We start from the raw sequence: 25,867 nt of genomic DNA, 5'->3' as shown, positions 1-25,867 counted from the left end.
GGGCGGAAGCGCTCCCGGCCGGGCGGCGGGACCGGGCCCGGCCTCTGCGGCCGCCGCCGGGCACCCACGGCCCCGGGGACTCGGCAAGGACAGGAGCGGGCCCGCTGCAGCGCGGAGCTCCGGCTTGGGCCGCCTGCGCGTTCCGAGTGACACCCTCAGGTCGGGCGCCCGTCAGCCCTCAGGCCGCGGTGTGACCGGGGACCTCTCAGCGGGTCCCGGGGCAGCGCCGCGGTGTGACCGGGGAGCTCGCAGCGGGTCCCGGGGCAGCGCCGCGGTGTGACCGGGGAGCTCGCAGCGGGTCCCGGGGCAGCGCCGCGGTGTGACCGGGGAGCTCGCCGAGCGTGCCCCACGGGCGGCCCCTCAGGTGGCGGCGTTCTAAAATCTTTTTTTTGAGTTCCATTCCCACGTGCAAGACAAAGTCCGGTTTTGTGCACTTAAAAGAAGCTTTATTTTTGACTGTCGCCTATACAGTTCTTTGTACATCTCTCAACCTTCATTTGCACTATCCCAGTTCATACAGTACACCTTCAGTGCAAAGGCCATGGTATAAAACTCAGGAAAATGCAGAAAATGTGCAAAGCAGGCCTGGCCCTTTTTATCGTCTTTACTAAAAGACAAAGGCACACGATTCAACATTCACGGTAAGAAAACATGCACAGCAAACGCCCCGATGAACACAGAGCACAGTAAATAAAGCTCGGAAAGAACATACACCACAGCCCCGTGGAGAAGCCAAGGCAGCAGCAGAGCAGCCTGTACAGCAGCGCAGCAGCCACACACCGAGCCCGCTCTGACTCCACAGCACAGGAAACGATGAGAGCAGCATTCCTGCAGGCGTTTGCAGCGCTTGTATCAAATCCTCACGCGTTCTCATGCTCCTGCTGCCAGCATCTCCTGTCCTTACCGGGGCACTGCGGCCCTGCCCCGGGCCCCGTGTGCAGCCCCAGCACCGCCCTGGGTCCGGCTGGGCAGGGCAGGCCTGGCACCGGACCGGGGCCTCTGTGCTGCGGGGGAGCGAGCACAGCGCTGAGACAAATCCCGGCTCCTTCCCCTCCGCAGCCGCTGTGCATCGCCATCTCTTCAGGCCGCTGTGCCCCTGGACAGCCCGGAAAGGGCCCTGCACAGGGGTCTGCGTCCAGCCGTGCTCAGGGAGGCTCCCCCTGCAGCGGCGCTGTGGGGTCACTGCCGGGCTCTCGCACACCGCACGATGAGTTCTGTGCTCCCGGGGCAGGAGCCGCGGCTGCTGCCGCCGTGCGAGGGGCAGGAAGGCACGGGCCTGCAGGGAGCTCCCACAGCCCCCGACAGCATCTACCCAACAAGGCGGAGCACGGGGCCGAGCAGGGCATGTTCGAACTGCCCCGGTGTCAGGGCTCCCAGGCCGGCCCCCATCCCCACCGCACAGCCTGACACCAGAGCCACAACAGCTGCACGGGGCTGGCACAGCCCACCCGCTCCTCGGAGCTGTTCAGGCCACTGCTGCTACTTACTTCAAACACTAACAGTTTACATAAATTCTCAAAAAAATTCTCTGAAAATGATATTAAACAATGGTTTGGGGTTGGGCTTTTTTTCAGAGTTTTATTAAAGATACTACACCAAAATTTTGTACTCCATAATTTTGATCACTCACAGACTAACTTGCTTAAAAATTATAGAAAAACATCTGCAAAATTAAACCTAAAAAAATACATATTACACACCTCTGGACAATCTGCATGTTAGCAAAGAACTCTTTTTATTTTTCAACCTGAACATGTACTTAAACAAGGAACATACTCATGAAATAGGACACACTCCTTCATTATGGCACACCTCAAACTACTTGGACTAAAGGAAAACTAGTGCAATTGTTTAATTGCATCTAACAACAGAACAGTAAAAATGACTTTTTATTCCATTGTTTTTTGTTGTTTTGTTTTTTTTCCAAACCCATTCCATTTGTTCTCTTTGCTCCACAACAAAAACTCCAGTGGTTAGTCCTGGAGACCCCTTACTGCAGGAAGCAGACTCCCCATGGGCTGGTCCATGTTTACACAGAAGCATGCAAAGGAGGATACTGCAGCATTTGCAATGCAAATCTATTAAATAGTTATAACTGAACAAGGTGTCCCTTTAACACTGCAATTCTAGAGCCTTTATCCGTGCTGGAAGTTTCCAGTGTATTCATTATAAAACAGCATACAATCAGAAACAGAAACAGGGAGTTTTGCAAATTGTTTGTGTTTTCAACTGGTAAATCTTTCTGAGAGCTGCGTCTAGCGCCGGAACCAAAGCCAGCTATTGAGTAGCCAGAACGCTACAGTAATGGAATACATGATCATTTCCCTCTTAGCACGCTCTTTGTTCTCTTCCTCCAGCAGCTGGAGACGGCGGTTAAGTTTGATTATCTAAAAACAAATAAAGACTTTTAATATTTCGTTAAAAGTTGCCACACGTTCTAGAAGCTTCCAAACAACCATATAAAATTAGTATCTCAAACAGATGTATATCAAACAGTTAATTAGACTTTCTGTCTGCAATCAGTAGTGATCAGATCCTGCAGTTATTATTTAGGAACGGAGATGGAGTCTGGAGGATCTCCTGACTCCCAGAAGAATTTTTTACCACTCCAGCTTTGTCCTGATGTTGTCAACCACCGTGTTTTACTCACCTGTCTTCTCAAGGAGGCAGCATCCACCACTGTCATGTCATCGGGGGTTCCCTCCAACGTCGTGTCAAAGCTGGACAGGCCATACCTGTCAAAGGAAGGAGAGGGCTCAGTGTCTCAGCCATGCACATCACAAGTACCACATTTTATCAGCATTCTAGGACATGTATATTTTGGTGGTGATGGAGAAAAGAATTTAATTTTTTTTGTAGCTGTTACGTAGCTGCATTTCAATAGGATCCTAACTGAGTAAAGCACAAACATAAGAAGTGGGTAAGTGCTTGACTAAATTAAGGCTGATTGCTCTCCTCACTTAAAATTCTCCACACAGCCAAACTTCCTGCAGATACACAGTTCCTCAAAAGACCATTTCCAGTTAACTGACTCATGAAACCTGAACACTGCCTGCTGACCTAAAGAGCCAAAGTTGCTAGAGACTGGCAAGGGTAGAAATAACCAGAGACTTGTGAAGTGTCTTATGCTCAGTACCTGCTTCAATATCCCAAGGGGACACTTACCAAGTTTAAGAACCTCAGTCACATTAATCTCAGTATTTTAGGCAGAGAATATGGCAAAGAAAGCCCAGAGCAGGGTCAACTCACTGCTTGCTGAACTTTGTGTGCCTTAGAAAGTTTGTTCCCAGGGCACTCTCAGTTTTTTGAATGCACCAATTCAGAAAGAGCATTATTCCAACTCCACGACAAGTTAAATAAATACAGAACATTGGTTATCAGTTCAAAAGTGGCAGAAAGTCTATGTAGGTTTGTATTTTGATCATCCAAATGCTAGCTCTTAACCAGATTCATTTCCAACAACTAACAGGTAAAGCAGCTCCTGATCCTCCACCTGCTTCCGAGCTTCTCACTTTGTCTTAAACCTCAGTCTCCAATATCAGCTCCCCTTGACTTCCTTGCTTATGAGGACCTGTGAACAACTGCTGCAAACAGCTTAAATGGACAAAAATAATGCCAAGTCTGCCAAATTCCCAACAAATACACCTAAAAGAACGTTAAGCATCTAATGACAGTTAATTGTAACCTGCACTAACAAGAACATGAGTAGAATTACTCGAGTTTGCAGAATGCCCTTAAGTGCAGGAACTACTTTTGCACTGCAGGTTCTTCCATCACTTTCCTGAAACTTCTCTAGAATCCCCTCAGCTCCAGCAGCCTCTCTTCTCCCAACAAACTGTCAGATTTCCACGTATCACTGTCCATCAACACTTGTTTCTAAATAAGAATTGCTATTTCTACCTGAGAGTTAGAAAGAGGGAGTTTCTACCTGAGAGCCCTAGTCTGGACTTCAGTAACAGTGAGATCTTTCAGCTTTACAAAAAACCCTCCAAAAAAACAAACACAAACAACCACAACCAAACCCCTCAAACAAACAAACCAAACAAACACAAACAAACAAAAACCCAACAACAACCAAACAGAAAAATCAAGTTTTCCTGACTCTACAGGCCCTCTGAAAACTGCAGAGATTTCTGATGAGTGTCTTTTCGTGGTTATTTTTTTTTTCTTAGTAGCACATGGTGAAAAGATTGGAAAATTCCATCAGATCTATAGCACAGTTGTCCCTCACCTCTCCTGGGAAAGGCAGGGAGGGTCAGCATTTCAGTGAGATGCACACACCTCCCTCCCAGCTCACATAACAGTGCATCCCTGCTGCTCTACAACTTCCAAACCATTTGGAGTATTAAATCAAGACGGTAACCAGCAAAAAAACCCCTTGGGATATCTCTTGGACCATTTCAGAAACTGAATTCCCAAGTCAGAGAAGAATCACCTGTTTGAATCCAGTTTCTACCTAAACACAAACCTAACCTTCATTTCCATGAAAACCCTGAAGTCTAAATGGCAAATGGGAAAAATGGATGTGCAAGGACTACATTTCCCATCACCCTGACCATGGGGTTATGTGTCAATCTTTTACCCAGTTCCACTGAAATGATGTCAATCTGCCAAGACAAGCAGTGAAAAGGTCTCCAGCTACAATCAACAATCACAGGCTGAGAGCACCTCCAAATTAGGTGAGGCAAGGCCAAATTTTCTAGCAAGCTCCTTATTAAATAGCAAACACTTGAACTACACAGCTCATGTGATGTAAGAGCCTCCCCTCAGGCAGGTGAGTTGGATGGGAAAGGAGTAAAGGCTGGAAATATCTCAGGAGTTGAGAGGCAGCATGAAAATGAGGCCTGTTTTAAAATAACATAGCTGGAAAGAGGGAAATAGAAATCTGAATTTTAGAATTAGTGGATCATGACTAACAAAAAAATGCTCTTTACCTGGTGTTGTCATGATGAGGGTTAGAGGAAGTGGTAGCAGCTGACCCACCACGTAACATTGGCCTACAGCAGGATTTTGTAGATTGAAAGCAGCAGAAGAAATGGGAAATGACAAACAAGAGATAAGAGGTAAAACACAAAGAACAAAGGAACATCAAAATACTTCCAGAATATTCTATGTTTCAATATAACTTCTATAGTTTATTTTGTTGTAAATTGCACTTTGGTATTTCTCTCATTTGAATTTAATCAACACTGAATGTTTTTGCAGCTAAGATGTGTAAGCAATTTTTTGATGAACCAGCTTCACTTACACAAGACAAACTATTGGAATAGAAATTTAGGTGAATATTATCAACCTTATGAAATAAACATGGGAAACATCAGGTTTTAAAAAAATTACCCCCCCCCAATCTAAAACTTCACTCAACAATAACAGGAAATCAATGCATGTACTACACATACTTATTAAAGCCCTTTTAATCATCCTCTGCTCCCTGCAGGGAAAGGGGAGATTTGTCTTTCCTGTATTCATCTATGCTGGATGTAATTCAGAAAACCTGGGCTGGCAGCCTAAGGGCCAGTGTGAAGAAAGGTAGATCACTCCAGGGAGAAGCGACTACAGGCTGCAAGCAGATGTCTTAAACATCCTTAGAAGTGTTCCCCTTTTCCCTTTTCCTTCTGGGCAGGGAGGGAGAAAAGGCAGAGCTTTTTTACTGCTGCAGCTTTCTCCTACACATGAGGTTTTTGAGAAGTTCCTGTGTTGCAGTTCCCAGCAGCTGTGGACAGCAGCTGGCACTACGTGTCTCCAGTGCTCTGCTCATGGGGCCTTAAGGTTCCACATGACAGGAGTGCCACAAACTCTGCAGGAGCCTGAAATCTCTTTTCAATCTCTTTCACTTTCCCAATGCCAACTGGAGGTACCCGTACCATGCATTTAACCCAAGGATACTGCAGGCTGTAAAACTGAAGACAAAGAGAATCTAGGTGTGAAAATCTTTCCAGCAGGCCCATGTAGGAGGCAGAGCTTTGGTGCCAAGGTGGCTGGGAGAATGCTGGGGCCTGGCTTGAAACCAGCCAGAACCCAAAAATATCACAGGCACCAGCTTCACTTCAAAAGATCAGGGTCTAGGAGCCTCAGCAAACTCTGCTACCTGGGAACTATTGATTGGGATCAGGTCCTAGTCCAGTTAGCACCACAAGTGCACACCAGAAGGTTCTCTCTAGCACTTAGGCCAGCATGTGCTTTACAAATAGATGTGTTTTACAACATGGAAAGCCCTGTTTCTGATACTGCAATATAAGAATGCTCATACCCAAATGTACAAGGTCTTGCTGAAAGTTATAAGAAAATAAACAAACCAGCTATTCCTAACCACAGAAATAATTCAGCTGGTCTAGAATCTTCTCTGGCAGATGCTACAACTAAATACTTTGAGATAGGGTAAGAAATAGAGCAAGCTATGGAGAAGGTCACAGAATTTTTCTGAGAACTTGAGTCACCTGTAACTGGCAGGTATGTGAGTGCCAGTACCCAGCAGGCATTTCCCACACCATCTGACACAGGACAACATTTGGATTCTCTGCAATGAGAACAGCAGTCTCAAGTGCTCTCTGAATTCAGCCACTGTGCTATATTTTGGTTTTACAGCTGTTGTAGAATTAATCAATCCTAATTCACAACTACCCTTCCCAAGGAAAGCCACAGGCTTGCACGCAGCTGGGGGCTTACAGCAAGGCACAAACCCAGAGCACTCTAGGATCTGGGCAAGTCGGGAACTGAAGTTTAAGTCTTCGATCCCACTTCCCAACACCGCCAGGCTCTTAGGAAGGTGCAGGTGATTCCTTCCTTTTCTTTACAGTTGACATTTTATTTCATTACAGGTGGGCCCAAAAGGAATACCACAATATTGCCCCACCTCTTCTACTTGCTTGGTTTTTTATATAAGCAGAGAATTGATTACATAGATCACAGTGCCTCATAACTGAGAACCTTACCCCAAAATTTGCAGCAAGTTTTTTGGTAAATACAGAACGTACAAGTATAATATAGGCAAGCCATTAAATGCATGGCTTTCTTTAAAAAAAATGTGTACATTAAAACTTTGAATTTTCTGGCTACTTCTGTCAATCCCACTCTAAACATTAGTTCATGACTAGAAGAAGCCATAACCCCAAGGTCATGCGTACTCCCTGCAAATACAGCAGCAACATCAAACTTGAAGGGAATGGTCAGGAATACAATTGAATAGCAGTGGGAAAACAGGCAGTAAGGCAAGGAGCAACTGAACCTGCTCTGTGTTGTGCTGCTTCCACAGTGAGGATGCACCCCAAACACACAACAGGGAGGAGAACAACCAGGGGTGGACAATGCAAGAGCCTGGGCCCAGCTCCCATCACTGCTGTGCCTGTGAGCCGGGCTGGGCCAGCACACACCCTCTGCTCAGCAGAGACAGAGCTGTGCTCAGCCCTGGCTGTCCTTTCACACAGCTCTGCAGGTGTCAGCAAGGCCTTCAGAAGGGGCAGAAGGAGAAAGGGATGTGTTCTGGGATGAGCTGGGTGAGCTCCTGACCTACAAACAGGACTGGCTGCTCCCCCTGCCTGTGCCAGTGCTGCCAGCAGTTACCCAGTACAGCAGAGCTGCTGCCTTTCCCAGCCTCCTTCACATCTGCACACCCACCTCATTTCCTCCTGAACTAGTATTACCCCAGGCCAGAGTCAAGTGTTGCCCACTTTGGTGGTCTTAACTCACTTCCCATTTTATTTCTACAATGAAAAGTATCATTAACTTTCTCAATATAACAAGTGATGTTATAAAACCTCAGGATATGATTATGTGGGTGAAGTTGGGCACTTAAAAAGGACAGTGGCTTTTTGGAAAGGGCTATCCTAAAGAAATGATAAATTGCCATGCTCTTTCCTCCTCAAATAAAATGTACTGACTCAACAGATGAAGAACAGTTTAGATAAAAGTACAGATTTCAAAACAAGTCTATACAGATATGAAATTGTCTGGTTTTCCTGCATTTAAGACATCACTAAAATCCCCTTAAAATGCATGGAGTATTCGGGGGGGGGTTGTTTGTCTGGCTGGTTTGTTTTCAGATTTTCTTCTGCTGCCTAGAGCATAAAAGACCAGTCTTTAAAGGACACTAGGGGTAGGCCCTACAGTCATTCCACAGAAATTGAAACAGAAAAATGGTTAGAACTAGAAGCAAAACTGACCTATTGTCCTTGTCCAAGCTGAAGGAAATGCAAGAGTAAAAAGTGATTATTAAACTGTTGCTCATTAAATAACCCTTTATGTGAGCAGTGCTGGCTGAGCTAGGCATAACTCAATGTCTGCAGCAGTACCATCAGCACCTACCGTTAGCAGTTTTAGTAGACTGGAAAATGCTGGGCAAAAAAACCCAACAAACCCACAAGCTATAAAACAAGTTAAAAATATTTCCAGTGAGTAACACACAGCCAGATCTTGTTAGTTTTCAAAGATCTTTTCAAGTGTTAAGCATAAAATGTTAAAATAGGTAAGGCTTTGAGATAGAAAGCACATTACACAGAGCAAAAGAACAGAGTGCAGGTTTGCAATTTAAAATGAACAATATTTTGCAACCATGCAAGTGGATCATCCAAATTTCACATTCCCACGCCAGCTGTAATAGTGGGTGTCTAAACACCCAGCCACAAAGAATACACTTTCACCTTATTGAAAAGTGCATTATTTTAGCACCTATTTGTTCATAGGTGACTAGAAACAGGTTTCCCATTCCTTCCAGGAAGGTTAGTAAGAACACCTCAAAAATTACCTCAAACCTGGATGAGTAATGCAGCTTTTAGAGTATTCAGAATCCTTGATTTTTTTCTGATAGTTGAACTAAGTTGAAAGTGTATGTATGTATATGGATTTGTTTTGCAGAATCCAAGAAAGCACGGCAAGAACACGTGTAAGAGAAGCCAGGAATAAAACCTGTTAGCTTCACCTGTTAGCTACAGTTCCAGTCTATATTTTAACAAGGACTCTTGGCACAGGATCCATAACTGCTACTGTTCACAGACAGTACAATTTCTTCTTATCTGGGAGCTTTAATTTGGCAAAATATATCTATAATTATATAACTTTAATATTGATAAGGGAAAAAAAGTATTGATGCCCAAGTGTTGACAGATAGGCATCAAAATTTTAACAGCTACAGCCTTTTACGGGCATTTCACAGGATTAAATAATTCATTAGTTAAGCACCCAACTCACAGTATTTCAAGGGAGAACTCTATGCAGGTAATTTTGTTTGTTTTTCTGAGCCCCAGTTTAAGAACACAAAGCTCCAGCAAGACTAGAGTTCTTTACAATTCAGAAATGTTAATATGGGCCTTTATATATTGTCAGGTCAGCAAACATGGTGAGCTACAGGAGGTGCCAGTTTGGAAAGTGACTGCAAACACACAGACATTCACAGTAAGATTGGCTTGATAGTCAAATTTCATTAGCAAAACAACTAGAAAGCAAATAATTCAAACTTCACACTACACACAGTAAGTGTGCTGCTAAGATATTAGCAGAGGCAGATGGCAAATTGCAAAGAACTTGCTAGCACAGGCCACACTGAAGGGCTGCAGGAGAAATGAGCAGTCACTGCCAGTGTTCTCACCAATTATTTCCACTAATTCAACCTCCTGGCAAGGTGTGAGCTAGCCCTGCACTGGAGACTGGGTGCAATTGTTACCTGAACCTCTGAGCAGGCATACAGCTAACCTGGAAATTGCTTGTGGTAAATGAATATTGCCATTATTACTCTTTAGGAATGTTTTTATAGTGTTAAACATGCCGTTCTTGGAACGCTTCCAAATCCCAAATCCAGACAGTCCAAGGATACACCAAGTGAGCAAAACTCCACTGAAGAGAATGGAAATTACTATACAGGGATTGCCATGAGGCTTGTTCTGGCTCATTACTCTCCAAGTGTCAGGTTATCCATAAAATCCGAGACAGCAATAATCAGAGGAGCAACCAACTCCTCAGTGTCCCCTGCCTTTCTTGCTCTCAGCATCCAGGGTGGCCACCATCAGATCATCTGGTGGCCACCAGAGAATTATTCCCAATATAAACGGTAACAGTTTCAAGTCTCGACACACTACCAAAGTAGTCTACAATGCCTTGTAATACTCTGCCCTGTTTCTGCACATTTTTTAATGCTTTATGACATCATCAACCCAATCCTATTGATTTGTACCACTGCTCACCAACAGAAAAGCAGAAGACAAGGCTTGTAAATTTGCTGCCTCAGGGTCAAGTATTAATTGCAAAATACACTGATAATCTCAGAACAGCACAACCCCTTGCAGCCACAGGCTAACCCTTCCTATTAAGATTTTTATTTGGAAGGAAACCAAAACAATCCTATATTTGAAACAGAAGCATTTTGAAATGTGAATTTTGGACATTTAAATTGCTTATGAATAGTGAAAGCAAAGGAAAGCAAAAGCAAATCATTTCATCTCGTTGTGTAAACAGAAACGAAACTCCACTAAAAAGGAGAAAAGAAAAACAAAGCAGCAGAAGCTGGCAGAATCAGTGACAACCAATCACCTGCGGTTTTCATCCAGCACATCCAAGACCTGCTGGTAAGCCCTACGAGTGGAAGACTGGATAAACGACAAAATGCCACGAGCAGAGTAAAGATTAATTCCATCTTCAGGTAACATATTGGGAGGACAGACACGAGCCTGTTGCAGTGATGGGGTCACACTGTACAAGCACAGTAAATGAAGAGAGAAATACTAGAGTCAGATTTTAATTGAAAAAAAAAAAAAGCTTTTCAGATAGACCCCATTCCAAAATGCTCATTTGGTTGCTTTTGGTTTACCCTTCTCCCACCACTGTAAGGTAACACTCCCACATTCGACTAGAGTGGGGATTATAGCTGCATGTACAGATCAGACACAAACACAGGTGCTAATAAGGACACAGTTTTGATCTCTTATACAAGTTAGTCCTAGAAAGTGCTTGTGCAGGTAAATCTGCACCTGCTGAAGTCAGTGTTCAAGTCCCCACTCACACAAATGAGAGGAGCTTTTTCACAAGCACTGGCATTTTAAGAAAATCCTACACATCATTTCTTTTCAAAACACAAGCCTTTTTCAATAAGGAGAATCTCACACAGAACCCCTTCAACAATCATTTTTGGAAGCTGTGGTTTGACAGTATTTTGATTTGCACATGAACAAGTTTAAAGGCAAACTGTAACAATTTCCAAAAATAGTACAAAATTCACATCCCAATGACCACAAATTACATGACCTAACTTGTTGATTATGATGCAAAAATATTATTTAAAATATGCAGGACTGGACTTCAAACGTGGCTGTTTGGATTATACCAAACTTGTCTAACAGAGAGAAAATAGTTTTGATAAACCGCCTGTGATTTGCTTATATTTCTTTACATTCAAAGTGAATTTATTCACTTTTCTTCCACACAGCAAGACTTTTTTTTTAATCTGGAAACTTTATTAGAGGCGAGATGCTTTTTTAATAGGAATTAATTCGTGTTAATACACATGCAAACCAAGTGCAAGCCACTGTACCCTTTAAATCTTGGATTAGTTTTTATTCCTAGATTAGCACCCATAATTCAACACATTGCCTCGCCACTTGTGCTTTGCTACAACAGCTCTGGATTTAAAATGCCAATCTTTTCAACCTTGGCATTTCAATAAAACATTAATGCTGAGTACTTGGAAGTTGGTTGGGTATTTGGCTAATCTCTAGCTGGGCCAGAATTCTGTGGCTACTCTCACTCGGAACAGAGCTGCTCTGCGTGTGCTGGCAGCAGGATCACAAAACTGAGCAGGACAAAGTTCCACTGAACAGACTGAGTCAGAGAATGTTCCACAAATGTCACCTCAGCCACAGCAGAGCTCAGCCACCCTGGGCTTCAGGGGACATCCACAGACTGCAGCAACTGGGGCTCGGCTGACACTGGTCATGTTTGTCACCTCAAGGGCAGGTATCCCCCCAGGCTGCCACAGACTACATTTCAATAAAGATCTGGTTGCTTCCTCACAGCTTTTGTTTTTCTCCCACACTTGTAGAATCCACCTTTCTTCTGTATTTATGATGAATTCTACTTTGTAGTCAATAGTAGCGGTCACAGCCAGACATTTTACTCCAGAACTGCACTAGAAATGCCAGGATTCAGCAGAAAAATAACAAGCAGCAGGGGTAAGTTCAAAATACTGCCACTAAAATGAATTTGTCAGAATTTTTACTCCTTGTGGATTTGCTGGATTGAGGCAAATAAAGGAAGAGTTAAGGCTTGAACTGACAGTATTTTTTTACATTAAAACTCTTTTTCCTGTACATCACTTCAGAGATGTACAGAAAGGGTGAAAAACAACTTTAAAAAAAGGTAGCAAATAATATTTAAACGTATTGCAAAACAGAAAACATTGTGGAATTTCTGTTGTCCAGAAGGGTATTACTACAAATACTACAGTAATGGCATTTGCATACAAAGATTTCTGTATATACTAAAATGATTCTAAAAAATTAAAAAGCAAAACAAAAAACCCCCCAGTTTTCACTAAAACTGTACAGAATTTTCTAGAATTAAGTTACATGTGCTGATCAAATTCAAAGTTATATAATAAAGAAAAATAAAAGAATGAGAATAATTCTGTGAAAGGCACAAAGGCCATGACTGGGGGGTGTAGAGAGAAGCAAAAATTCTCTTCTATTTTCCTTTTTCAGGATTTGAAATTGCTGTCCTGTGAGCATCTGGCAGTCCGGTGGACTAAGTCTGAGACCTTGGAGAAGAAGTATTATGAAGCAATTACCTGATACACAAATCAGCCCAGATAACATAAGAAAAAAAATCAAAACTGCCTTAAGGAAATTCTCTAGTAGGTAATATGAGAACTTATCATTAGACATTGTGGCTATCCCCCTTCCCTCCTCCATTTCTAGTGAAATGGTCTTAGTTGTACGTATAATTTTGTTTCTCATCTCTGAAAAGAATTCTTATATACAGCTCCAGCCACTTATTTTATTCCTCCCTGGTTACAGACACCAGTCAATTCCAGAGCTTGGAACCAAAACAAATCAGATGAAATTAAAGACATTACTATGAAAGAGCACAGTAGCATTTTGCTAGATGCAGTTTTTAGCTTAGCAGTAATCTCCCCTAAACCTTCTCGAAGCATTTGTGGTGTACACAGGCTTTTTTTCAGGTATTTCTCTGACTTGCAGTTCTGGTAGTATCAAATGAGAAGTAAACAGATTTAACTAATTAAGGTTAATTTAAATTCAAACACATAGACAGACAGCACACCATCACCTTTTCCTCCATGACTTGCATGAAGAACAGAATTTCTCAAACTGTGAAATTCAACTCTCTAGAGAGATGTGCTATTCTAAGGAAAAAGCTGGGGCAAAATGAAAATTAAGGGCTGCTCACTTTTCCATGCACTCTTGGTGGTTTGGTGATTTCCAGTACAGTAGTGGAATCCTTGCATTCAGCATTGGCTGGTAATGACCAACAAAAAGCTTTGCTTCTCCAGCTATTCAAAACTAGCCAAAGAACAAAGAGTCAAACAAATTAAAGCCATTTTGAAATTGAATTGTCCCTTTCATTGGCTGTCAGGTGTTCTTCCCTATGCTTTTTACAGAGGGAAACAATTTGGCCAAGTTTGAGAAACCCTGAAGCAAAATCAAAACCCACACATTCAGTGTAGCTGTTTCAAATTTTATATTCTAAACTACAGGAGCTTAGTCAGAATATTAGTATTGCAGAGAGCTACAGAATTAAACACACTCTTGCTTTTCATATACCAGGTAACGTTCAGGCTTACGTGCAATCCTTAGTCGAAAGAGGTGACTGGAACCGTGGCATTTTATTTCTTGGGACAGTATCTGATCTGTGCCACCTTGAATAATAATTGTAATCTCTTAAGTAAGCATCCTTAGAAATAGAGGGATTGCAATTTAGAGAGCTGTCATTATTGCTACACAGACAGTTATTGTACCAGCAGGTATTAGTTAGTCCCAGGATTTCTAAGAGCATTAGAGAATTACTGACTTTAGTGAAGCCAGCTGCCAAAAAAATCCTCAGAACTGTCTCTGCATGCAAGTGATGATGAGAAGAGAAAGCCAATGGAAGAGAAGCCCCTATTTGTGCATGTCAGAACACCGTGACAGGGAGCCCGGCCAACCCTCACTTGCACAATCTATTCCAGAATGTTTAATTTTGTCACTTTGTAAATCAAGCGCTGGAAATTCACACAGTACATCTGAATATTTTGTCCAAGGAGGACAACAGTGTCCTAGACTAAAATTTGAGAATTGTAGTCATATTTTGAAAACAAAGGTTATAAAAGGCAGGGCTCTAAGTGCCTCTTCAGTCCTCATCACAGCATCCCGGCGGCCCATGTGGACTTTTCTATTTGAAGATGTGAACCAAATCAAAGCACAAAAATAAAGAGGTGATTTTTGTCAAGGTAGAGCACCACAGAATTTGTTAGTGCAGAAGTAAATTATTTTTTCAGCCAATAACACTGGCTATAAGAACTTTAGGATCAGCTAGTTTCTTGTATTTTTGTAATTAACTGAAAAATTAGAATTTCTAGATGGTAGAGGAATTTCAAGATGATATAAATAAGACAAAAGCTGCACAATTACATCTTCAGTAGTGCAAAGAATAGATTTACATGAAACTTGTTTTTTTTTTTTTTTTTGCAGTTTATACTATATGTCCTGAGGGCTTAAACTGTGAGGAAACAAGAGCCAAGAGGTTACTTTTTCACCAAGTACAGAAGGCCTGGCCCTCCTGCATTTGTGGGAGCCACACAGGTTCCACTGTGACCGTGGTGTTTTTACAGTCTGAATTCCTGGAACATTCTCCTGAGATTTAGCCAGGTACAAAGTCACATTCTCCTCTTGGAGAGTGACAAAACCCAGATGAGGAAGAAATGTCAGACTCAGCATCAGAATGCCATAGCATGTTCAAAGTGATTTCTTTCTTTGGATCATATTGAATCAGAAGAAGCAATTATGACAGAGAAAGAAGCCATTTCCAGGAACCTCTGTGGTTTCAAAGCAGATGATCTAACACTAGACATGGCATAACTTCTGTCATAAGAAAACAAGCACCTGAGAAGACAAGAGAAAAATGAAATTCTACTAAAATACATTATATTCAGCTCAGAAGCACAGAGTATTGCAATGAAGAATGATATCTTTCACCTGGGCTGTAGAGAATACAGATCAGAAGGCTCAATATCATCTAGCTATTATTTATCTTACAAGCAAGAGAAGAGATCCTGGATCAATCAAAAAGATACAATAGAAGGTGCTTGGCATTGGAGTTATGATTTATTTGACAGATCTTATCAAGCACTAGCGTGGGCATCAAGAGAGGAAAACTAATCTCCAGGCGTGTCATAATTTCCTGGCTTTTGTAAAGGATAAACTGAGTCATGCCAGCTGCCAGTTACATGTTCCTTGATCACAGCCTTTTAAAATTTACAGGATTCCAGGTGCTTATTGTATTGCCAAGCCTCTGAAGGATTCATAGTAGGTTAAAATACTGTGACAGCAAATAACACTGAGACCATGTAAACCCAGTAAATTCTATATATAACTATGGAGTGACACAGTGCACATGGGTGAATTTTACAGATTTAGGATTTTCAGATTCAAGAAGTCCAGACGTGTGAGAAATCTGACAGCAACTACAGGCAGAGCTCTTCTTACTATTTTCTCAGATGATGATGGCTGGCATGGCCTGTGACTTTTGGAAGACTAAACTAACACATGGATCAAGTGTAAAGCAATTTCAAGAAATTGCAAGAATTTCTTTACCATCTGTTTTTTTTCCTTTTAAGTGCAATACATTAAAGACTGGCAAAGCAGAGCTGGCAGCACCAAAGGGAGAAATATTTCCACAGGAAGCTCCCATCACATGAAGGCCATGGTACTGCAGCATGTACCATGTCCAAACTACCAGATGGGCAAGAGAAAGCCGTTCTGAAGTGACATTAAAGAGTGTCCAGTCCAACAGGACATTCCTGGATAAGTGACACCACAGGGAACTTGGACACTGAGGAGGATGACAGAACACCCAGAGACTGAGCTGATCAGGAGCCTAAAGATGGGAACCTAAGTTTTGCCAGCTCAGTAAGTGTGTGTGACTCTGCAGACCTCAGCACCTAGACATGTGCAATCTATAAACTTGCATGAACCCAAAGTCTGATCCAATAAGAAGGGGAAGATATGAAACAATATTTCCACGAGTATCTGGAACAGAAGGAGAAGTCTAACATGTCTAGAACATGCATCAGAGTACATTTCATTTTAGCCAAATTAACAGGTGGACAGATATGTAGCACACATAGGAGCTCCCTGTGCCTCTGGTGGAAATAGAAGAAAACAGGCATTTCTAGGGCATAATTCACTTGATCTACTTTAGACTAAAAATAGGTAGATCCTAAATGGGTTATGCACTTATTTCCCTCTAGTTACTGAAAATTAAGTTTGATGGTGATTTAACAATAATGTTATACAGTCTACATTGGGAGAGATGAATCCCATCTTTAATTTCTTTTTTTTAAATCTAAAGCCTTTTCTAAGGCAAGTATTCCTTATGGCAGCTGTATTAAAATTTGTACATAAAAGATCCCTAAGTGTTATATTGCAAAACCAGTTATTTCCAGGTGGAAAGATGCTGTCACTCAGAATAAGCCATGATTAATCCAAGACTATAATATCTAATGAAAATTTACAGAAGTGTATGTCTTTAGAAGGCACCCTAAGAACTGCTACCTTGGGTGGTAACAATAGATGAAGTTGCCAATTCTAAATGCTCCTTGCCATTTTGATCAGAAAAGATTAATATATATATACTCACAGATTCCAATACATGAAGCACAGTGACACCACAGAAAAACTACTTATCTAATATTTATGAGGAAATAAAAGTATTTCTTCTCCTATGAAAGAAAATCATTGTAATAGTAACAGTGAGAGAATCAGGAACATTTTGATGCACAAAGAAGTCCATTTCCTGAAAATTCTGGGGCAAAAATATTATTTTTCAAATCAGAAACTGAAAAATCTCTTGAAATAATAATCAAGTTGGTGAAACCAACTGTGAGCCCACAAACACTTCCACCCATCCACTGCAAGAAGTCACCTCCCTAAACAGAACCCATAGAGAAGAAGAAAAAGGCTGGTGTTGTAGTAGTTCAAATGATGTTCTTGCCACAATGCACACACACTAGTTGGTAAAAGCCAACGAGGGGGAGTGAGGCGCGGGGGAAGCGTGGTGCCCTGCAGGGCCGCACTCACATGGAGTCGTTGCGGGCCAGCTGCCCGTTGTGCCGCGTGGCGTTCTCGCTCATGGAGCGCTCCCTCTTCAGCCGTCCCGCCGCGCGCACCTGCAGCACGGAGCAAGGACACGTGAAAGCCGGGGAGCGCCAGGGCACCGCACCCAGCTCTGCGGGTTTGTCACCCACAGCACCCAGCTCTGCGGGTTTGTCACCCACAGCACCCAGCTCTGCGGGTTTGTCACCCACAGCACCCAGCTCTGCGGGTTTGTCACCCACCGCACCCAGCTCTGCGGGTTCGTCACCCACCGCACCCAGCTCTGCGGGTTTGTCACCCACAGCACCCAGCTCTGCGGGTTTGTCACCCACCGCACCCAGCTCTGCGGGTTTGTCACCCACAGCTGCCCCACACACACGGGCGCTTGTGCATGGCGTTCAGAGATTAGGAGGAAAACAACCCATGACAGACCTGATGCTGGGACAGGTAAAATCAAGCCCCAAACTCCCCGCAATCCTGCTGTTACCTATCCATGTGACCTGATGGCACAATTATGACCCAAGAGGATTTTGAACATTCTCTGGAGATACTCAAAGCCCTCTGGACACAATCCTGAGTTACATGCTCTGGGATGACCCTGCTGAGGGAGGCTGGATAGACCAACTCCAATGGTCCCTTCCAGCCTTACCCATTCTGGGATTACTTTCTATCACCAGAGATAAATATATTTCTATTGCCTTTCGTAAGTCTAGAGACTATGCAGCTTCATAAATAACTTTTCATTTTTAAAGTGTCAGTTGCCATTATTCACCTGGATGCCAATGTTATACCATTCTTTAAAGCTGATTTTTTCAGAGTTTTGTTAAATTCCTTAATTCGGTGTAGTGTTATGTCATCTGGCTATGAAGTCCAGAAGGTAACCACATACATTATAATGTATAACTATATACATTACAAGAATCTTATCTTTTTCTGATACTCTATAAATAAAAAAAGCCTTGTAGCTTTCTCTTCATCACGGGGATCTTCTTGTTAGAAGTATTTTGACATTATTTTTGTAAGTAGTGAGTAAGCTTGCTGAGCATGGCAATCCCAGGCCATCTGCCACTTCAAAGTCTAAACAGAACTACTATAGCACTAATAAAAAATATTTTTATATTTTCCCAACATATCACCACCGAGTTGATCTGTACCAGTAGAGAAATCATTGGTCATTTCACTTTCTTTAGTAGAATGCTTCTCATCTAAGGAAAAAGCAAAATAAGTACTGGCCTCTTCACTTTGAGGTGTCTGCTGTGGAGGTTTTTCTAGGTCCAAAAAATCTAGTGGTCGATCGCTAAGAGAAATAACACGGGGAGGAGTTTTCAACGCCAGTGGTTTGAATGGAGTAGACTGAAGAATGTCAAGGTCTGCTGGTCTGGAAAATGGAATGTCTTCACTATTACCTGCAAGAACATCAGTTGTCAATAGAAAGCAAATTGTTCTGAGGCCTGAAGGCCAGTGCTTAAAGTTCAAAAAGACACCACAGCAGTAACTTCTCCTGCCTATGGCAAATGATGAAGTATAACCTTCTTTAACAGATCTTGTATATTAAAAACTGCTGTTAAAGTGCTCATAAACACCACATTGACACTTATTTGAGCAGTTTCTCTGAGGACAATGATCCTGAGTAACCCTGAACCACATCAGCTGTTATGCAAGTAACAGCACTCAAGACACAGTCCTATCTGTGGTGTCTTTGACTGGGGACATCAAAGCATAAAATATAAGCATGTCACACATTTTGCAAACTCTTAGACCTTCAGCAGTTCTGGATCTGTCACTGTAAAGCCCATGATCACAAATACTAAAGTAATATTGACAAAATCCACTCAGAAAGATTTTTAACAAAATTAGCATTCGGATTAAAATCAAAAACATTTTGCACGACAGATATAAAGTCCATCCCCAAAATTTGGTAAAGTTACTTTGACTTACAGTTAATTACTAAAAATTGGGTGTAAATCAATAAACAGTATTTTTTTTCTCCAAAAATAGCATAGTAAGATGAAACATCAGCAATTAAACCTTCTGTTCATAATTAATTCATCAGCTGTCTCCATTATAAGCTACACCAAAACTATTCATGAAGCATTTTCAGACCTTAAAAAAATTCCCAAGTTAAAGAGCATTAACTGTTTAAACACCAGAAAGCATTTTTGATGTTGTTCTTTTAAAAATGACATATCAACACGTATTTTTTCCATCCAGCAAGCCGGGGAACTAATTTTTCACCTGCAGACATACCTGCCACTACAATCCGCTCTGGAACCTGCATAGTTACACTGGCATTTGGAAATCCTTCCTGGCAGCCCTGGTCCAGGTCAGCGTTTTGGGGAGCCACCTTGAGCTTCTCGGGGACCCTCATGCGCTGGCTGATGCCCTCGGTGTACTCCATCTCGTACTGCAGCCGGTTCATCTCCGCCATCTCGGCAGCCGGCGACGGGAACGCCGCCCCGCTCATCCTGCAAGGGAACCCCACACGCTCAGAGAGGGACACGAACCAGCAGAGTATGGGCAGGAGAGGCTTTCTGCAGATTACCACGGAAGTGGGACAGCCTGACTGAAGAGTCTTGATTAATGGGACAAACTATGCAGTAAAATTCATAGGAAGTGTAGTCGCAAAGAGCTGAGAGGAGCAGGCAATGAAAGAAGAACAAAGTGATACTGCAGACAATGCTCCAATTGAGCCATGACAAACAAAAACCAAAACAAACCAACCCAGAAATTCTGCAGGTAAGGTACTATTCCTGCACTGGAATAAACAAACAAACACATCAAAGAATTGGTAGGATTCATAGGAAATCTTTTCATGATTGGTGAGAAATCAAAATTATTGATTTGCATTTACACAAATCCAGTGTACTGGTGGTTGAGAAAATGGCTGAAGTCTCACAAAACTGCATGTTGAGGCAGGGGAATGACAGGAAAGAGTCAGCCTGGGCAGCAGCCTCCTGCTCACTGTCACCCAGATCTTACCCCATCTTACAAGGACAAAGTTCCTTATCAACAGCCTGTCAAATCAGCTTGAAAACTGAGACTATTCATAACCCTTCCCAAGTGCAGCAATTCTTTAAACTTCTCACTTCTATATTTTCCTGTAAATTAACATCTTACTTTGATACAAGATGGGGAGGAGAGAGAACAAGACTTTATTTAAACTTAAAGGAGTTTGCCAATACTTTACACATACATTTTCCTAGAAAAGGAGGGGGATTTCAAATGAAGCAGTGGAGGAGTTTCCTAAAAACTGGGCTATGAGAAACTTACTAATGCAATAGTTGGGAGTTGTGTCAAAGACCAAGGTAACTGGTACTCTGAAGTTAGATTTAAGGTTGAAAGAAAAAGAAATCCTAGAGCTGGCACCTGGGAGTGGCTGGAAAGGGACCTCAGGCAGCAGGGAGAAGTTGATTACCGGGGCAGTTGGCAGCGGACCTTGCTGATGGCCAGGCCCAGATAATGGTTATGGGCTGGGTTAAGAGACCCTGACGCTGCATTTGGAGAGGGGCTGGGAAGGGGCTCCCGGAGGAAACACTGAGCTGCAAGAACTGGTTATGAGAACCTTTTCATCCAGGCAATGGCTGGGGGCTTGTCAGCAGCTCACACTGAGATGATGGTTATTTTTACGATTAGAATAGGAAAACAAAGTTTCTAGACATATATATCCATGCACAACATGTAAATATAGCTTTCCTGGCAAACCTGCCTATGCGAAGCACGGCTTAGCCTAGCACAAAATCTATGAGTGCTGTTTCTTAAGCAGGTCCCTAAATGAAGTAACCCATCCTGGCAGAAAGGCAGGGTTTGCCACTAAAATTGCAACTACATTCCTTTACTATTTTTGGCTTCAAGGCCACGTCTGTTGCTGCGTGTGCACTTTGCTGAGCTGAACGTGCAGAACGGGGAGAGCAGAGCAGCCACAAAGCAGGTGAGAGCCCAGGAGCCCTCCCTCCCAGCATCTCACATAAGCAATACTTGCACATTTATCAAGAAACCCCTAACAACCTTCAGACAATGGACAGCAGCACGGAGAAGGATCTGGATCGTGTAACACACGAATGCACACACACAGTATAGCCAAGAGGTGATCCCCTGGCAGTCCATCCTGCCAGCCTCAGGGTTACCTGCAAGGCTCCTCTCACCACAGATCACATAAAGTATCCCAATAATCTCCAAGCGTCACTGTAGCACAGTAGGAGACCAGGTGAACAGGGAGCAGCTAAAAAGGCCACTGTGTAACCTCAAAAAAAGGTCTATGTAAACTTTAAAAAAATTAGTTTTAACGGAAATACTTGAAGTGCTGCACATTTAATCCACCTGTATTAATTCTCACTGTTTGTATCAAGTGAAAGAAAGTGAAACAACCTATTTAATTAGGAGTTCAAGAGGTGCTTCAGCATCTGTCATTTCAAAAATTTTAACATTTTCACACGGAATTTTTTCATCCCTGCCCCTTGATTTTACAAGCTAGATTTCTCCCTCTTGCAAGACATTGGCTAGATCAGCCAGTGACATGAACAAAATACACAGCCTTCTGAGATTTCTACATCCCAAAAGGTGCTTTTCATTTTAAACATGCTGATCAGTAAAGCATCTCCCGATCTCATAAAAATCATAGTGTCAAGAGAGAGACCAAATTTCAAGAACTTACAGTACCTAGAGTATTGACTGGCAACAGCTTTAAGAACACTTATTGCTCACATGTGAGAAAAGGTGTTTCCCTGCTTGCTCACTCTCATTTTGAAACACCTGCCTGGCTCCAGTTTCAGAGATCAAGTATCCCTGCCCTGCAGCAGTGTTTGCACCACAGCTTCCCCACAGCTTGGTGTGGCTTTTGGACACAGGTCTGCTTGCAAAACTACTTTCCAGCTGCAAGGCAAAAGCTACAAAAAACCAGACAGCAGTAGGAAGTAGTCATAAAGTAAGGCACTGTGTGGGTTTAGCAGCACCTGGCAAGGACCTATAGATGCAATACCTCAATATCTTCCTACTCTTGTCTATTTCTTGTCTACTTTGTGTCACCAAGAGCTGAACTTGATGTCAAAGTGATTTCAATATTTATTCCTTTTTACAAGAGAACAGCAAAACAAGAAATGAGTGAAATCTCAGCAACAGATAAAACATTTTAATGAAGCTTATGTTTTCTCCAAATGAAAGTTATGTTTTCTGCAACGTCCTCATTACACAAAGCATTTTACAGAAAGCATTAATAATAAATCAGGAGATTGAGGATTTTAAAATTGATATTTACAGAACTAAGTACCTCTTAAAGAGGCATGATAATAGAAGTCTGAGAATGATAAGACAATAAAAAATCCAATCACAAATACAGGACAAACAGAGAACAGCTGAAGCACAAATGACCGTCAACAGCATTTAATGAAAAAAAGAAAGGAAGGAGGAAATCCACAGGACAATAAGACAAGAGAGAAAAAAGGTTATAGAAACTCAGTTACATGTTCAGAAAGACACAGGAGTACCTCCTGTGTTCCTAAACAGGAACAGAAGAGATGAGGATGAAGCAATGCATACAAATGTGAGGGATGACTGTTTGGCAGCCCTTTGGCCATAATCAGACATTGGCCATATCTGTGCTGCAACCGGGAATGTTCTGCACAGTGTGGAGCCCCAGACAGAAGAAGATGAGCTCTGGTAACAGTAGAGCTCTGTCAGCACTGAGCTCTGAGGAGGTTTTACAACCCACACCAAACTGCAGCTTCTCCAGCTCCATTACCGTTTGTTTCTGATGTGGCTGCTTCACAGATCGTCTGGTCATGTGCACATAAGCTACAAAGTGTTTCCTTGGCAAGCATCCAGGTATCCTTGGACAAGTAAAAAGGGGAAGAGGAAGACTCAGAGCGAAGTTAAGGATACGAATTAAGGACCCTATTCTGGGGCCCTACAGCTGTCAGAATACAGATCAGAGAAGCTGTGAACTAACAAAGTACGAACGGAACAATCCGAGGGAGAGGAGCACCAGGCTAAATGTTGAAAGCTGTTCTGCCAAGTACAGTTACAGGTGCTGAACTATACAGCACACTGATCCCTCTCCTTAGCACTGGGATGACATCAACAAAATGCGCCTATTACACACGAGCAAGGCTATATGATCACAAAACACTAAAGGCTACATTCTTTCAAATTTGTTTTACTCCAGCAGAATGTTTTAACACAAAATACTTTTAAAATTCCTTTTTGAATAAGAAAAAAATCACTGGAGAATGTTAGAAGAAAAACGTCACTCTGACAACCATTTTTCTGGAACACTCAACTATTCACTGCGCTGTGGCGGCATTAAAAGGAAATAGGGGGGGTGTGGGTGCTTCCTTCCCTTTCCCCGGCGGGTCAGCCGTAATGCCGAGGGAATTGGGGAGCTCGCGGCCCGGCGCTTCTCCCCCCGAGGGTCCCTGGGGCTCCTGTCCCGCTGCCGAACGCTCCCACACGAGCGGGCAGCGAGCCCGGCACCGCGGCGGCCACAGCCCGAGGGGCCGCGCCGGGGCGGTGCTGGCAGCCGCGGCGGGACGGGCCTGAGGGGGCCGGGGCTGAGGGGAGACGCGGCCGCGGGGAGCGGGGAACGCACGGGCTGAAGCGGTTCCGGCTGCGAGCGGAGCGAAGGGCCGGCTGCGGCCCCGCGGGCAGGCCGAGCCCTCCGAGCGGAATTGGGGCCGCTGCCGCAAGGCCCCGGCGGTCCGTACTCACCCCGTGCGGCGGGAGGAAGCCGGGGCGCACAGCCAGCCCGGCCCGGGCGGGAGCGCGTCAGGCACCGCGGCACCGCTCCCGCACCGCGCTCCGCGGGTCAGCCGCCAAGCGCGGCCTGCGCGTCCCCATCGGGCTTCCGTAAGGGCCGCGCGTCACGTGACTGGAAGCGGGCGGAAGCGGCTCTCGCCGGTGCCTCACGTGCGAGGGAGGCGGGGGCAGCCATGTTTAGTGAGGGCAGCGTGCGCCGCGCAGGCGCCTTGGCCTGCCCGGCAAGGTGACCCGCGGCGCGGCCCCGGCGGGAGCGGCCGGGCTGGTTTTGTCCTGTCGTGTCCTGTCCTGCCCTGCCCTGCCCTGCCCTGTCCGGGGTTGTGTTGTGGCCGCTGGGTCCTGTCCGAGTGTGTGCTGAGCTCTGGCACGGGCAGGAGCCGGGGCACTGCCCGCTGTGCCCCGAGGCGCTGCTCCAGGGCAGCCCCGCCGAGCAGCCCCGCCGCTCGCTCAGCCTCGCTTGTGGCCGGCTCGCAGCTCCCAAGGCCCTGCACCCATCGCCGCCCCGTTACCATCACGCATTTGTCACCAAAGGTGGGTGACAGCCGTCCCCTTGGTGCCCCGCAGGCCCGGAGCGCACAGGCCGGCTCGGCACAGCAGAGCACTGGCTCCCGACGAGCTGAAACGCTTCCAAGGGCACCATTAGCTGACCCTGCCTGAAACTGATCCTCAGGGAACCGAGGAGCAGCCGCTGCTTCGTGGCGTGACTCAATATTCCAACTCCATACAGGAAAATACACTGAAAGATGCTATTATATATAGGAGATAATTTTGTAAAGAGAATAAAGGAGTCTCAGAGCTTTCCCTGTCTTTGGATTTATGGTTACAGTGTTTGGGAGCTCAGGTGTAGCAGTTCCACCATAGAAGGATATATTGATCAAGAGCTTGCAACTTGCTAATTCAGCCCTTCACAAATATCAACAGCACTGTTTTACAGAGGCAAGTGGTCAGAAATGTGATCTCCTACTAAAGAAATGTTGTCTAACATTGAGAATGATACAGTAGCTGCCTTAAGCTGATCTTGTATTTGATCTTACATTTGGCCTCCTTGAAACATGAGCTGTGCCCGAAGCACATCTTACCAGGCAATCCTCATTGTTCTGTGCGTGGAGTCCTCAGTTTTGCCTCTTCTTTAACGTTTTATAAACTGTCAAGAGGATTTTGTCTTTTAAAATAAACAAGAAACTCCCCTCAAAAATTACAGTCTAAACCCTGGTTCTTTAAGCACACTGGAAATATGGTTCCTCTCTTGTGATTCCCCATATTTGGAGATCAGTTATGCGACTGTTTTTATTCCATTGAACATATGACTTTTGTTAATAAATTCAGTGGTCACAGGCAAGTCACTTGAGTTGTTCTGAGTCACAGGAAATCCTTCAGAAAAGCTCTGGTGGGGATTTCTAGTGTGGTATCACATTATGAATTACCATTAGAGGGTCACAACTGCCCATGGCCCCTGTCTTCTGTCCTAGCCCAAAAAGAATTGTATCAGGCTGTATCCCTTCCCCTCTCAGGATGTTCTTTCCATTTTTTGCTTTGTGTACGGGTCCTTGCACAAGTAACTTTCTTTGACAGTTTGCAGATTTTGCTGCAGACGTCCTTGATTTTCAGATCAGTGATTTAAAAGGCCATCCTTAAACATGTTGCATATAACACAGCTCTGCTGGTTTGTCTTCCTTATTTTCATGCTGAACTCCTGATAATAATTTTAGGTTGTCCCTTTTTCTTTCTGCTGCACACAGTCTGATTGTACCAAGCACCACACAGCCACTCACTCTTCACATCCCACCTCACCATGGGATGGGAGGAGAGTCTAGAAAGTAAAATAGGTGGTT

General features: G+C 43.8%; 1 protein-coding gene across 9 annotated transcripts; it reads right to left on the bottom strand.

The window, feature by feature from the left end:
* Positions 1-1,714: 1,714 nt before the first annotated feature.
* MFF (mitochondrial fission factor) lies at positions 1,715-24,144 on the bottom strand. 9 transcript variants are annotated; one of them, XM_063408328.1, is made up of 9 exons: positions 23,988-24,144; positions 19,536-19,753; positions 18,522-18,694; positions 17,274-17,362; positions 13,781-13,855; positions 10,519-10,677; positions 4,935-4,997; positions 2,651-2,735; positions 1,715-2,387 (listed from the first exon to the last, which is right to left on the bottom strand). In XM_063408328.1, the coding sequence occupies exons 2-9, from the start codon at positions 19,750-19,752 to the stop codon at positions 2,256-2,258; spliced, it is 993 nt and encodes a 330-aa protein (XP_063264398.1). In that variant the 5' UTR covers position 19,753; positions 23,988-24,144; the 3' UTR covers positions 1,715-2,255. The 9 variants fall into 9 exon arrangements, with proteins under 9 accessions (XP_063264398.1, XP_063264399.1, XP_063264402.1 ...); XM_063408329.1 differs by lacking the exon at positions 4,935-4,997 and having other exon boundaries at positions 23,988-24,143; XM_063408332.1 differs by lacking the exon at positions 10,519-10,677 and having other exon boundaries at positions 23,988-24,143.
* Between the last annotated feature and the right edge of the window lie 1,723 nt (positions 24,145-25,867).

This window comes from Prinia subflava, chromosome 11 (assembly GCF_021018805.1).
Source record: "Prinia subflava isolate CZ2003 ecotype Zambia chromosome 11, Cam_Psub_1.2, whole genome shotgun sequence".
Taxonomy (NCBI): Eukaryota; Metazoa; Chordata; class Aves; order Passeriformes; family Cisticolidae; genus Prinia; species Prinia subflava.
The sequence above is the reverse complement of the archived record's forward strand: the minus strand, read 5'-3'. Positions and strand labels throughout refer to the sequence as shown.